The sequence below is a fragment of the Myotis nattereri genome, assembly GCF_964212035.1.
Source record: "Myotis nattereri genome assembly, chromosome: 1".
Taxonomy (NCBI): Eukaryota; Metazoa; Chordata; class Mammalia; order Chiroptera; family Vespertilionidae; genus Myotis; species Myotis nattereri.
In genome coordinates, this window is record NC_138075.1 from 192495846 (window position 1) to 192512347 (window position 16502).

Below are 16502 nucleotides of genomic sequence, written 5' to 3' on the forward strand. Positions count from 1 at the left end.
AGGAAAAAAAAGTAAATGCTTTTTAAAGGGCCGTATGTGATGGGTGATGGCTGCTGCAGAGGCTGCTATGGTAGGCTTGATGGTTATGGTCGTGTGACTGATGCATTGAAACATGTTTATTATTTCTGTTGTCAATGCATTAGGTACGAGTTGAAAACAGCCATAGTAAAATTAAAGTGGGCATGTTGCATATGACATATATTGGTATGATGAAATGTACTAATAAAAATTAAAAGTTTATGAATTAGCAAAAATAAATGCTTAATTTAAAAACAATTTAACTCACACAAACATTACATGAGACTTAACAACTATGTTGATTATGTGACACAGTAAAAGAATCAGACAACAAAAGCGTCTAATCTCTATTAACATATATTTATATAAGTCAATTCATAGGTTCTTTAGTTTTTAAATTGTGAGATGAACTGTTTTTAATCACTACATCATCTATATGTGATGCAATAAAAGTGAACTAAAAAAAATTACATTTGATATGCAATGTTTAGCTTTACTCCCATACTTGTCTCTCTGTAGGGCTCTAAACGACAGCATGAAGAAAAGGAAAGAAAAAACAACAAGTAAGCTTACAGCGACAGTAGAAGAAACATGAGTAAAAAGCAAATTGATGATATGCAGAAAAAAGAGTCAAAGGAAATAATTTTCACTGCCCCCAAATTCATGAGTCTGTGTTACATGGTTTATCATAATTAAAAATACTGAAATGTTAGTCAGAAAATAAAAACCCCACCTTAACACATGCTAGTAAAATGAGTCTTTAATAAGCGTTTCTACAGTTTGTAAATTTCAAACAAATACACTTTTTTTTAAAGTTAAGATTATCACACCAACCAAGGAAAATAAATATTTGAGGGCAAGCCATGAATATTTCCATAATTACATTTTAATATTATATATATATGTGTGTGTATTTATGTATTTTAGAAAATACCTGCTTCTAAGAAATGTTATTTAACTTTAAAATTTTTCAGCAAAATTATAAAGCTTTTTGCTTATATACAGAGAAGCTATAGTTGAAGGTTTTCATAATTTTTCCCATATTTATTTTCTCTTTGCATGTACAAAGATTATCTTTCCCCTACTGTACTATATAAATGATTATTATCATTTGTAAATAATACTGATCAATACTGTCATTTCTGGAGCTCATATTCAAAAGTTGTATAACTATGGAGAAAGAAAAAAGGTTAAATCCAATCATTATTCTGTATCAAGAAAATGTGAGGGAGCGGGGGAATACCACCATCAATATAATTTTCTTCTGGGTTGCTGCACAATCATATGCAATCAAACATTTTTGAACTGGTCCATTAAAAACAATCCTAGTGAAATCATGTTTCTAAAAAACCCCATATTTTAATCAGGTCAAAAGAACTGCTCTTTGTGATTCTGTTTACAGGAAGGTTAAATCATCATCACACACACAAATACTCCTGCAAATTCACTGGGCTAGATCATTTCAAGAGATTCTGGCTTGTTAGAATTTAACCACTGCTTTAGAAATAAGGTGTGTGTACTTTAAAAGTTTATTTGGTTCTCAGCAAAAGACCAACAATATTTCAAAATGCAGAGGAATTTCTTTTAAATTTTCAAAATAGCTTTAAAAGGGGAACTGGAAATAGAAAGCCAGACCAGTAAAGCAAAGGGTAATTGTTTGTAGGTTCATTATAGCTCCCTCCTTAAATGACAGAATTTTAGAACTAGGAAGCACATGAAAGATAATAAGTTCAATCCCTGCTTCTCAGAGATGAGGAAACTGCAGCCACGAGAGGCTGAGCCTTACCTAACTACCCTGCACGGAGTGGCAGAACTGGGACCAGAAAGGAAATCTGGATTTGCTCTGGATACTGCCATCTCGTTCTCTTCACATCTGCCTTGGGCTTTGAATATTTATTTATATATTTTATAATATGACCTTGTATCCTTACCAACTATAATGTATTCTTCGCTATATCCCAACCTAAGGATGTAACTGTCTTTAAAGTTTTAGAACTGAATTAAATTACTTTAAAATGTACATTATTTTAGAAAATCATGAATTCCTCTCTATATTATGTTTTGTTGACAGGTTTATGTATAATGAAATTGGTCTAACAAAAATTGAATTGTCCAATATTGACAAAAAGATAATGGTCCAGAAATACTATGCATGAAGTTTTAAATATTTCCAAAGACAATCTAAATCCAATTCATCTTTATTAATAACAATAAGCTTCAGTACCACTATAAACACATCTTTACATATTTTAAATAAAGGCATTACAAACAAAAATGGGTACTTTAAATATGAATGCTTCTTTGTTTGGATGGAATTGGTGCAACTGAATCAGAGGACCCATAGAACAGAATTAAGTGGTACTTCAACATAAACCACTCCAGTACATACCGAGCCACCTATATTTCATGTAAGATTTCACCTTGCCAGTAAGAAAATAAGTGCATTCATCTGAAAGCATAAGATTAGTAGCAAATGACAATCACCAAGATTTATTTTGCGTCAATTGTAAAAAGAATTATTTTAAGCACTACCATAGTTTATTAACATCTTAAAAATATTTAAACATCAAATAGCTGAACAATTCCACTTCTGACTCTGAAAAACATGAATAAAATTATTTGCTATCTTATCATTAAGGAAATTCAGTAGAATTGATTTAGTTTACTGGCATAAACCACAAATCCATTCAGAAGAATCCTTTGTGTATTTATTGATGATCTTAATAACAATATCCAGTAATAAATTCCACAGAAATAAACTTTAAGTATATATATATTATTATTTTAACTTTTGCATCATGGGAATTTCATTTTGATAGTGTTTACGGAAGTGTTTCATCCTTAGAAAAATCTCCTAATTTGGGATAGCAATAAAAAGAAAATAAGTCAAGAAAGCAGATATTAAATCAGGAAAAAAATATAGAATGATAATTATTAAATTTTTCATTATATAAGACACCAGAGACTATATTAGAATAATAAAAATTGAAACAAAATGCTATCTACATTTGTTGCTAGTTTTAAAACAATTTCCAACATTTCTCTGTGTGAATAATGTGGAATAGATTTAATTTGCAGATATGCTGTAAATCTTCATTTAACATCACTCAAAACTTACTGTCAGCACACTTTAAAATGTTTATGATGACACAGTTATCTGTCACATAGCCCAAATTTTTAAAAAGGCCGTTATGAGGTCTGGTAAACTGTTCTGCTAAACCACATCTGGTGCCTTTGGCAAAATATACTTTATTGAATGCTACAATGAAATAGGAACATTGACAAATGAGAGAAGATTTACGGGGGGAGGGAGGGTGACTATGAAGAAGGACCTAGAAACTATCTCACGTTGATGGCATTGAGTTATTTTCCTAGGGAAATAGAGGACTAAAAGAAGACAGGTTAGCTGCTTTCAAGTATCGAAAGGACTGCAACAGAGAGCAGAATGCTTTGCTCTTTGCTCTAGAGGGCAAATCTAAGCATCATGACCAGAGGCAAATTTCAGCTAGGTGGAAGGAAAAGAATACATACAACAAATGGAGCAATTCAACAGTTAAATGCAGTTGACCACTGAACGCCATGGGTTTGAACTGTGTGGGTCCACATATAAATGAATTTTTAAAATAAATACTGTAAATATGATTTTCATAATAACATTTTCTTTTCTCTAGCTTTATTGTAAGACTACAATATTTGATACAACATACACACTAAGAGTTAATAGCTTGTTTATGCAATTGCTAATGCTTGTAGAAAACAGGAGGCTATTAGCAGTTAAGTTTTAGGGGTATCAAAAGTTATATGCAGATTTTGACTGCATAGGGGGATGGGCACTCCTAACTCCTCTTGTTCAAGTGTCACTGTGTATGAGATCCTGAGCTGGAAGGGTCATATTAGAGAAATCACTTCAGCAATGTCATGAGGAGGACCTAATGAACCTATTCCTTCTTTTGATTCTAAAATTCTATGCTTCTTGGATACATGGGCCTTAAAGGAGCAATAAAATGTAAAGTTTGCTTAATTATTTTATCCTATTGACAAACAATTTGACTGTATTCCTGAAGTCACTTCTGGATTACTGACTTTGGTATTCAGAAATAATTTAAAAGCATCATTTTTTATTTGGCAAGGTCACCTGGAAAGGTCAGATGGTTTTAGATACCCAATGGCCATGCTGAAGCAAAGATACTTTTCTGGAATGGGCATTCACACCAAGTTTTAGCCACTCATGCCCCTAATCATTTACCTCTGACTGAAAAGGTAAAATAAACCAAAGCCTCCCACAAAGATTCTCACGGAGGATTAATATACATTTTATTCAAAATCGCCTGGAAATGTTAAATACTCCTAATCTATCACATCTAACTTGAAGGAATCTCGGACGTCTCTGTCTATAGTGAATTTTCTTTGAAATATAATTTTAAATAAGTACATCTGAGTAGGATTATAAAGCTTTTATTTGAATATTATTTTCTTGTGGTCTCTTTACATATGATATATGGATATTTTCAATGTCTTGTCTTTAATATTATAAATTGTTTTAAGAGATTTATGCTTTTTGTTTGCTAAACAATAATTTTTAAAAAGATTTTAAATTAATTTTTAGAGAGGGAGGAAGGAAGAGGGAGAGAGATAAGGAAACATGTGAGAGCAGAGCATCAAACGGCTACCTCCAGTCCCAGGAATCGAACCAGCAACCTTTCATTGCACAGGATGATGCCCAACCAACTGAGCCATACTGGCCAGGGTGCAATTAAATTTTGTCATTTAAAACCAGAGAATGTAGAGGAACCATATTCAAAAGGCTTGTTTTTAACAATAGAAAAAGGATTTGGGGACCTTCATGAACCAGCTCATAGGGACCATATAAAGCTAGGGTAGATCCTGAATTGCTACTGTTCAGTTCACTGTTCTTTCCTCCATGTTTAATGTAATTTTCCCTGGAGCCCACATGAATGCTTTCATCAGTACTGAAGCTTTGTGCCTAAAGTGTGCTTCATTGTATAACAGAATATGATTATTATTAATCTTATAACATTAAGACTAGTGGTTCAAGTGTTCCTTTATCTTACTTACCTTAGGTAAATATCGCATTTCTCAAAATCAATCAACAACAAGAAAAGTACTGACAAGCCACAATACATTTTATGACTTTACAAAGAAACAAACACATATTGATGAATCAAGCATTTGTTTATCAGAAGAAAGGAATCCATTTCTTACTATGAAAAAAACCTAAGGAAAATGGAAAATAAAAGCACCAAGAGAGGTAGAAGGTGAAAGGAATCTGTGTGTCTGCTTCCAAAAGAAAGGAAAGGCAGGAGGAAGGAAAGAAAAATAGAATGTGGCCATAAAAGCTACATAAAATGGGACTCTGACTTGAAAAAAATTAAGATAAACTCCAGCACACCTTGTGCGTTGTACATGCTGACAGAAGGGTTGTTACAGACCGCCGGTTCCCCAAGCAATGTATTATAGGGATTGTTAGTACCATGCGGACGAAGCAGAGCATTGCTTATAAGATGATTAGCCATGGCTCCTGGAGCAGCCCCATAAAAAGACAGAGAAAAAAACAGGTCAATCAGGCAAATGTGTTTGAAAAAAAGAAAGGAAACATTTAGAATGACAACAGTTGATATAGTCCTGATTACAGGCAGGCAGCTAATTAGACTGAAAAATATATGCCGCTAAAGCACGTTTCCAACAATGCACATATCCAAGTCAATGGGGAAGAAATAAAATGACTAACAATGTTGATTAAGCCACATTTAGGGTGCTCTCTTTTCCAAAGAATAAGCAAGTATATATTCCCATGCTTGCTAAATAAATTAAAATAAAGCAAAATACAATCTTCCATACAAACAAATCATAAAATAAAGTTGAAAAAAAGTTAAAAACAAAGAAAGAAAAGCTAAAATTAAACAAACATCCCCTCAGTCACAGAAGCCACTGGGCTGTTTTCAATGAAAGTAAAAAAGAATAAAGGCAACATTTAAAACACTCATTTGGAGAGCAGTTGTTGACACAACAGAAGAATTTGACATTTTTTAAATTTTTAAAAAGAGCCATTATTTAAATTGAAATAAAATAAAATAATCACTCTTATTAGTACACCATAGCATACTAATTGACAAATATGATAATATAGGTATTATTTTAAAATATTTTAAAAATATTAACTTCATGGTATCAAGTATAATTATATTTTCCATTTTCCAACTGGTTGTTTGGACATTGGCAAAGCAAAGTAACAAAACTAGATCCTTCCAACTCTTAGTTTCTAACATAACATCAGTATGAGTTGCAACCTCCCACCCTCCAAGCCATTTAACAATGAAGCAAAAAATCACAGGATCGGTTTTATTAAATATAATTAGGGCATGTATGGAAATGATAGACAGAATGTGTATTTATGGTAGATGATGAAGAAAGAAAAAAATGACACAAGTTGTATAGGAATAGGTTCAACACGCTAGTATATGCTAATTTAAATATACATATATATTAGAGAATGAAAATATAATCTATAGATGAGGAGAAAATATTTGCAAACAAACTTACAAATATTTACAATCCAACAAAGAGCTAGTATATAGAATATAGAAAGAACTCTCAAAAGTCAACAATAATAAAAAAAAAACAACCAATAACACACACATACACACACACACACACACACACACAGAGACAACACTTTAATTAGAAATGGGCCAAAAGGATAAAGAGACATTTCTTGGAAGAGGATATAAAGATGGCATGCTTAAAATAAAATACTTAAAATAAAAATGGTGACAATATCAAATGATGGCAAGTATGAAGAGAAATTGAATTGCTCATATTTTGCTGGTGGGATTGTAAAACAGTATAGCTACTCTGGAAAATAGTTTGGCAGTTTCTTATAAAACTAAAAGTACAATTACCATACTATCTCCCCAGTTGTACCCTTGGACTTATATCCCAGAGAAATGAAACTGATATTTATAGAAAAACCTGTATATGGACGTTCATGGCAGACTTATTTGTTATAGCCCATAATGGGAAACAGTCAAGATGTCCTTCAACTGTGAACAGGTTAAACAGTCTGTGATGCATTCATACCATGGAACACTACTCAGCAATAAAAAAGAACAAATTATTGATACCATATTAAAGTGCATGAATCCGTAGGGAATAATACTGAGTAAAAAAGATAATCTTAAAAGTTATATACTGTATGATTCAGTTATACACATAACATTCTTGAAATGACAAAATTACAAAATGGAGAACAGATTAGTGATTGCAAGGGGTTAGAAATGGAAGGGGGTATGGTCATACAAGGGCAACATGAGGCATCCTGTGGTAATAGAACTACTCTGGATCTTGATTTGGTGGTGTATACAAAAACTCTTGTGGTAGAATTGCATAGAACTAAACACACACACACACACACACACACACACACACAAATACAATTAAATACAAGAAATATTGAAGAAATCTGAATCAGATGGGTAGATTGTATTAATGTCAATATCCTAGATGTGATATTGTAGCATAGTTTTACAAGATATTTATTGAAGGAAACCTAATTGAAAGTAGATGATCTCCGTATTATTTCATATAACAGCAAGTGAATCCACAATGATCCTATATAATAAAAGCATAGTATGCAAATTGTCCCCTCAACCTGGAATTCGTCCGGGAGTTTGACCAGGGGGCAGGGCCAGCAGGGAGAAGGGAGGGACCCTATCAGTGCACGAATTTTTGTGTACTGGGTCTCTAGTCTCAAAATAAGAAGCAATCAATATTGAATGAATAAACAAAAACATTTAGTCATTTGTAGAAAATGGTAAAAAAGGAGAAGGGAAAATTTGGCCTGGGAGTTTTAACTTTTTTGAAATTATAGCTCTTTCCCACATAGTAAATTCTTAGTCATAAAGCAAATATTTTAACCTCAAAATTGGATAGTGAACACCTTTTGATTTAAAGGACAATATAACTTATCAGATCTCTAGAGCTGGAAAATTTCAGGAAATAAGCCATGTGTTTGCATCTTACACAGCCATAATGGGTGACATGCAGTCATAACTGGAGATCCATCTGTGTTCTGTTAAATTCAAAACCACATAAGAACTTAGAAAAATAACTTAAAACTTAAACATGTTTGTTTTTATTGTTGCTATTAAGGACCCTTTTCTGATAGAAACAGAAGCATACTTTAAGTTGCTTTTTTACTATTGTTCACTTTTATACTTCACCCATCATTTGAAACCAAAGTAATTAATGTCACTGAAACTAACTTTAGTCCTGTAAATGGAGAGTTATAATTCAAGTGAGGGCTCAGTCACAGGAAATCCAAGTAGAATATGAAGTTTGATAATTCATGTTTCGCAAGAAGTATAGTTAGTTACCAATAACCTCTATGGGTTTGCTAGTTCAAAGGAGAGATATGTTGGAGTAAGCAACCAATTGTTCCTCATTTGATTCACCTGGTGAAAGAATTCAATCCTTTTTCATGCTTTACGGACACTCAGGGCTTTCTGGGAAAATTGCACTTTCTGTCCCCAGCCAAAACAAGTGCAATTTGGAGTTATTACCACAGGGTCCCTGCACTCCCCACTCACATTTAAGCATGTCCATGACACCTTGAAAGGTGGCACTCATGTGCTTAAAACAACAACAACAACAACAACAACAACAACAACAACAACAACAATAATAATAATAAAAACATCTTGTTGCCAATGCCCCGATCTCTTACCCCCAAACTTGCACAGAACCTGTCTTGCTCTGCCTTTTATGTGCAGTTACTTTGGTCTTTTCTCTAGAGCTGCGCTGCATTTCGCTTGCCTGTTGAACTGTATTCTGTTTGTTTCTAGTTGTTTCCCCAATTTACTCAGGTCTCTTTGAATTCCGACTGCAGTTTTCCAAGGTTCTGTCCACACTGTCTATTGCTCTTCCCTCCAACTAACTTCTGATTTGTAAACTTCCCTTCTAATAGCTGTGAAATCGCTGAAGACTTCCAAGAAGATCAGTGTTTACAGACTATCTGTCACTGTTTTTCAGCTGCAAAGTTAAGCTTATTGGTTAAGTCAATTTGAAGATGTAAGTAAGTTACTGCTGGGGTGGGGAGGAAGAAAGTTACAACCCTGCTTATGTGAGAGAATGTTTATGTGCTAATTTCACTGGAATGTAAGCCCCAGGAAAACGGGGAGGACTAGGTATTTTTTCATTGTTCAATTGTCCAGAATAGTCCCTAGATCTCTATGAAAATTTGCTTTAATAAGGAAAACACTTATGTGAACTCTATGGCATGGAGGGAATCTAAAACAAAAGTCATTTTATGAACTATGAGTAGTCTTATAATTTGAGTACTTTTTTTAGCAGCGTCAATTATGCAGTTCCTAATGTCATTTATTTCCTTCTAACATTATATATACCAGGTACTATAATATTGAAACATTTAAAGCAGAAATAAACACTCAATACTAATTGTAGATAATAAGTAGGGTGGGGAAAAACCCATGACTTAAAACATAAAGCTCAAATTGGGCAAAAAAAGCTGAAAGCTCAAAGTGGCTATGTAAAAATAGTTGTTCCTTAATTATCTGACTCACTAAATCTTGGCTATAGTCTACTCATACCTGCTTATTTGCTGTAAGAAACAAGGGTTAGTTCTTTAATAAAATTATGGAAAAGGAATTCACATTGAATTTCATTATACACAAATCACCAACAAAGCTGCCAACAGAAGGCCTACAACAAAATCTTTTATTTCTGATGCCAGTGTAATACAATGCAAATGGGACTTTTATAATCCATATGAAAAACTTACGACTGTTTTTTTCTGACAATTACTTGAAAGTCAAACCCTAAAGCTACTGGTAAAGATTACGTGTAAAATCATAGCCATTTTTAAAAATATATATTTTATTGATTTTTACAGAGAGAAAGGAAGAGGGATAGAGTTAGAAACGTCGATGAGAGAGAAACATTGATCAGCTGCCTCCTGCATGCCCCCTATTGGGGATTGAGTCCACAACCAAAGTACATGCCCTTTACCGGAATGGAACCAGAAACCCTTCTTCAGTCCACGGGCCGATGCTCTATCCATTGAGCCAAACCGGTTAAAGCCATAGTCATTTTTAAGAAGAGTGTTTGTTTTTTTTTATTTGTTTTTTAAATCCTTACCCCAGGATATGTTTATCTTTATTTATTTAGTTTTGTTTTTTTTTTTTTTTTAGAGAGAGAGAGAGAGAGAGAGACCCATCTGTTGCCTTCCATACACACTGGAATGAGGATGGGACCTGCAGCAACCTAGGTACATGCCCTCATGGGGAAATGAACCCGAAACCTTTTGGTCTACAGGACAACACTTCAACCAACCGAGCTGCCCGGCCAGGGTGTCTTTTTCTTTTTTCTTTTATTTCTTTGTACATGAAGATAGAGGCTGATGAAAACATTTTTGAATGACTGAAATCTGAATGAAATAATGATTACACTCTTTTCAAATGTATAGTTTTACCACAAAACTGTTATATGTCTTTCCGCATGAAAATAGGTGTTTTGACATTGGGAGGCTCTGAATGACAGCACCTTCTTGGCCAGTTCAGTGTGACACATATAATTGAGGACTGAGAAAAGTATCTAAGGCAGATGGCTGTGCTTTAAAATGATGAAGTAAAGAGCAGATCTGAAGAAAGATGACAGTTGGATCTCACCTGAATCTGTATTATATCATTCAGAAACATAATTCCAGCAACATTTCTTCCTGACAGCAGGCTAACAAAGGTGTACTGAAAATCTCTTAAAATAACTTGAATTATCATTCTGCTCTGCTCCTCACACTTCATTAAAGAAACAACAACAAACAAACATACTTACATTCTTATTTGATCATACTGAATGGGCCAAATTTTGTATTTTAAGACTGCAGTGATCTAATGAACCAAATCCATACAGCCATTTTTTTAGCAGTCACATTGAATATGCCTCAATATTCAAATTCTTATAATTTATAAATATATAGGATGATAAATGTTCTGTTTTTCCTCAATAAAACACTTTTAATCGGCCAATTATTTCTTCCTTAAGATACATTATCCTTCATTCCATTCTCTCTTGGTTCCCTCTCCCTTGATTTGATGCTTTTCTTTTATGGAGTCGTTTTCATTATATATACATTGGCTGATATACTTAAATCACAGTTATAGATAAAGCGGAGTTATGATTAAATAATGCCTCTGCTTTTGACTTCACACCTTAATTTTGGCCCATAGTGGAGACTTTATTTTGTGCAAGTAAATACAGGTGGGGCAAAAGTGGGTTTATAGCTGTGGGTACACGAAACACAGAGCTTATTCTTGTATTATTTTCCATACAAACATTTTTTGTTTTTCTATGTAACAAAAAATCTACTGAAAGACAGTGCAAGCAATGATTAGTTAAATTATAAAGGTCTTTTTATAAAATAGAAACAGCCATTAAATCAAGACTGAGTTGTTTATAATAAAACTAACAGAATCTTCACGCTGTACTTAAAAGTTAAATAAAGTGCCCTGCCAGTGTGGCTCAGTGGTTGAACATTGACCTATGAACCAGGAGGTCACAGGTCAATTCCCGGTCAGGGCACATGCCTGGGTTGCGGGCTAGATTCCTGTGTGGGGCGTGCAGGAGGCAGCCCATCAGTGATTCTCTCTCATTATTGATATTTCTCTCTCTCCCTCTCCCTTCCTCTCTGAAATCAATAAAAAAATATATTTTTTAAAAAGTTAAAGTAACTTTAAAAACCAGAGAAACCATAGTTTTCTATTTTTTATTCTTTGTATTCAAACAATTAATTCAATTACAGTGTCAAGGAAGAAATATTTTCTTGAAAGCCAAGAACTCTTTCATCATTTTTTCTGAAGTCATAAATTGAAGAGATGACACCTTGATTTATCACACTGTGTACTTTCAATAACCAACAAGTCTGCTATTAAAATTTAATCAACCAGCCTATTAAATTTTTTCCAAATGATTCTGAAATACTTTAGATTCTTTTAATAGATAATTCATTCACTGGGGATCTATTAATATGGATTTCAATGACATGTTTTCTCCAGAGTACAGATTGGGTTATTGTTAGTTCAATAAAAAATGAAATATGCTGAATCCAGAGGTGTTGCCTCTATTTTAATATATAAATTCAGAGCTTTGGAGTTGTGAACCCTAGAGATTATCTACTCTATTCTTTGTTTTGAACTAACTGTCTTTATACTTGTCTTCTTGTCCAGACACATACATTTTTCTACAATAAATACTTAAAAGTGAAATTACTGGGTCCTATGTTAACATATTTTCAAAATGCTACTAAATGTGTTTGTACCAATTCACACTTCCATGAACAGTATATATTTCTCAGATTCTAGGTAGGACTTGATATTGTCAGACTGACATTTTTGTCAATTATATAGTGTTATACATTGCATTACCGTTTACCAAAGAGATGAGATAATGTTTCACATGTTTATTGGCCATAAGGATTTCCTATTCTGTGAATTGCTTGTTCTTATCTTTTGCTGATACATACATATACATACATACATATATATATATACATATATGTATATATATACACACACACACATAAATATAGTTGTTGAATTTCATTTATCAATTTTTAAACATTCTTTTTTTAAAATATCTTTTTATTGATTTCAGAGAGGAAGGGAGAGGGAGAGAGAGATAGAAACATCAATGATGAGAGAGAATCATTGATGGTTGCCTCCTGCATGCCCCTCACGGGGATCGAGCCCGCAACCCAGACATATGCCCTTGACCAGAATCGAACTCGGGACCCTTCAGTCCACAGGCTGATACTCTATCCGCTGATATTTTGTTCGTTAATCTGGGTTGTTTATACTTTCTCCCAATATTTCTTTGTCATAATACTGACCATAAAGAATACTGAACCTAAAGATAACGGGCCAAGTTTCTTTAACCACAGGAAATATAGCAGTAAATCACAATTATTTTAAGTAAGAATATAGTATATAGTATGTGTATGTGGTCAATCCCACAGCTGTATTTATTTGTAAGTCACATATTGCTTATGCATTTTTGCTGAATAAAATAAAACTCAGAACAAAGAAAAGTATACTATTTAACAATATAAAACAACATGAAGAAAATATAACTTTTCATATAATTCTCTGCCCTGTATTGGCATACTGTCTTATACTGTGCCAATTATATAAGGTTACATGCAGAAGGTCTAGCCTGGCTAAAGTTTGAATTTTAAATTTGAAAAAGTATGTCTGAGCGAAGTAGATATGAATTAAAATAAGGTGTCTGTGAATAAAGATATTCTTGACAATCTTGTTCAGAGAAGACTTATATAATCATAATCAAATCTATTCTATTTAGACTGAGGATGTTTTGGGAAACTTAAATTGTTTCTATTTTTTCTATATTGAGATTAACTATCTTCCTTCAATCCTCTCAAATCTTAATTAAGTAGTGGGGTTCTGAGGCTGTAAATTACTTTCTATGAATGTGATGGGTAACTTGTCTTAGTTTTTAAAGCACCCACATTCCGTGATGATACACTATGATGAAGCCTATTATGAGAATCGTAGGAGAACTTATCACATAAGCATTTACTTTCAATAGCATGCAGTACATAAAGGTGAGCTATACAAAGTGCAAGCCTTTGTATGCAATTCCTAAGGTACTGTTTTAATTGGATACTACATAATTATTGATAATAGCAACTTATCTTTTTTCTAAATGTAGATTCTTCCAATTTTCTTAAATGTAGATCCTCCTTTCACATTTTATTTTTTATGTAATTGAATTAATTTCTATGCACTTTTAAAAATATCAGATATAAGTTAATATATTTCTTAGGAAAAATAATTTGAAAAGTAATCGCTCTCTTAACTTTCGAAATTATATACCATTTATATCATCATAACCTTTATGTTTATACTACAGTAAGAACATTTTTTTCAGATGATTAGGTTTTGTTTTTAAATTTTGAGTTATAATACATGTCCATTTTATTAAAACCAAATTAGCACATAAAAGCAATAAGAAGTTTAATATTTAACATTATCACTATCTATTTGAAATAAGCTCAAATAGATTTTCTACTTGTTCTAGGCATTGCTATGTTGTCCTGACAGAGAACATAGTTTTAAGAAATATACAGTTCATGAGCACAATGATCTGGGAAAAGCTGTATCTTTGGCTCTATTACTAAGTGATTATAGGCAGAAGTTATTTACCTGATTTATTAACAGAATCTCTTTCCTAATTAAAATGTTCATCCTTTTACTGAAGTATAATGAATTAAGAATTAAGATAAAAGGATTCTACCAACACCTTGATAGCATCCAGGAAAGAATAATTATAAAATTCTTCTTGCAACCTAAGTCTTGCAATTGAACAATAATGTATAATAATTCAGCATCCTCCACATCAAATAGTTTTATAAAAGTAATATGTATTGGCCAATCTATCTCCCCATATATGCATAGTATTTTATTTTATAAATATATTTCTATTGATTTCAGAGAGGACGGGAGAGGGAGAAAAAGAGAAGCCAATGATGAGAATCACTGATCAGCTGCCTCATGCCAGCCCCTACTGGGGATTGAGCTTGCAACCAGGGCATGCCCTGACCCAGAATTGAACTGTTTATAGGTTGATACTCGACCACTGAGAAACACTGGCCGGGCTCGCCACAATATTCTAAAGCTCCCGCCCCCCTCAAAAAAATGAATACAATAAAACCACACTAAAGGACTGTACTTAGCAAACAAAATTAGTGAAAGGAAAATAAGAAGTTAAGATATGAATAATTGTGCTGCTAATAATATCTTATATCCATGTGAGATGATAAAAATAATTTTGAAATAATTCTTGGAAAATTTCTTTATTCTAGCTTCAGCAACCTTCACGAGAAACTGTTATCATAAAAAAAGAATAAAATGTTTTGTTATCATGAGTAGGGCTTTGTGGTTAGAAAACCTTGTTTGGAATCTAGACTTTGCCCTTTACTAGCCATGTGATCTTGGACAAGTTACCAAAAACCCCAACTTCTTCATGGATACAAAGAAAATGGATAATGAATAATGGACAGTGTGCAATATATAAATGATAGCTGTGCAGGCCAAAGAAGAAATCCCTAATTTACCAAGTACTATAAAAGGACATATTGTATTCTATTAGAGAAAATAATACTAGTAATTTCTGATGATAAAGTTGGAGTATTCACATTAAGTTCTAAAAAATATGATATTTTTGAAAAATTATATGCTTCATAACTTATATGAAACAACAGTAATATTTCAAAATTAAGTAGAAATGTCCCATAGCACTATATTTAGAGGTTAACAGGATATCTCATGTAGCTTGTTTGATGACGAAGAGGTAAGAGATAACTGCCAATTATACATATGACAATAAGGTAATAAACCCTAAAATGAGAAATCTATGCTACATAAAGAATTCTCTTTGTGAAGGAAATAATAAAAATAATAATAATTTTTATTGTTTAATTGGCTGTGAGAGGCTGGATGATTTGAAAAATATGTATCAAAGAGAAAATTAAAAGCAAAGCACTCGAAGGACACACTGGGCAAGCATTTAAAAGTTTTTTCTTTTTCAGTTTCTGCTAATAAATTATAGCAAGAACATTTGCCTCTGACTAGAAATCAATATTTTGTATATTTCATTTCTCAATGGAGAGTTCATTCTGAAAATTATTTCATCTCCTTCAGTTAGAAATCAGGATAGTTATAGCATTGCTTAATTATCTTGTTGACACAGCATCTTACTTAAGATCTGTACTTATTTTGCTTTTGTGCTATTAAACTGCTTTTTCTAACACAGATTTCCTTATTGTACATTTTCTGATTGTCTTTATTGATGACATGTACAAAGGAAAGAAATTAATAGGGAGCACGGTTGCTTCATTTGTAAATCAAGAAAATAAAGGTAAAAGAATACTAAATATAATGGCAAATTTCAAATAAAAAATGTATACATGCCATAGGATACTTACTATATTTGCATTCATCATCTTAATACTTGCTCATAACAAAAATTTATTATATAGGCCAATCTGATATGTTAACTATGCAAAGTACTCTTAGGCACATCATTAATTGCTGTTAAAAAATTCACAAATAGGTGTCAGATTATATTAGGATCTAGTTAATATTTACAAACAAGGATTTTATAATCCTTCAAAAGAGCAAGGCTTTGGAGCGATATGGCATATATCACTCATATAAACCGAACTATATTACTGACATTAATAAAGTGCAGTGAATGAATATGAGTGTGTCACCCTAGTAGCTTTAATTTACAGAAATCATTAATCACCGTGAAACACCACTTATACTTTTCATTTGTATTTTCTTTAAAACCATAAAAACAAAATATGCTTAGTAGCTTGAATATTAATGAGGTGGCAGGTGATTTATTGTGGAGTTTCTTCTGTCTCATTGACC

The 16502-nt window shown here is 32.7% G+C and overlaps 1 protein-coding gene across 2 annotated transcripts in view; it reads right to left on the minus strand.

Annotated features, from left to right (window-relative positions):
• The window catches only part of ADGRL3 (adhesion G protein-coupled receptor L3), a 771395-nt gene that overhangs the window by 3109 nt on the left and 751784 nt on the right, over positions 1-16502 (minus strand). The window contains exons 26-27 of one of the 2 annotated variants that reach the window (XM_081093223.1): positions 5429-5557; positions 524-541 (exon numbers count right to left, since the gene is read on the minus strand). In XM_081093223.1, coding sequence (XP_080949349.1) covers positions 524-541; positions 5429-5557 — 147 coding nt within the window. The remainder of the gene's footprint in view (positions 1-523; positions 542-5428; positions 5558-16502) is intronic. The other variant, XM_081093222.1, reaches the window with a different exon arrangement.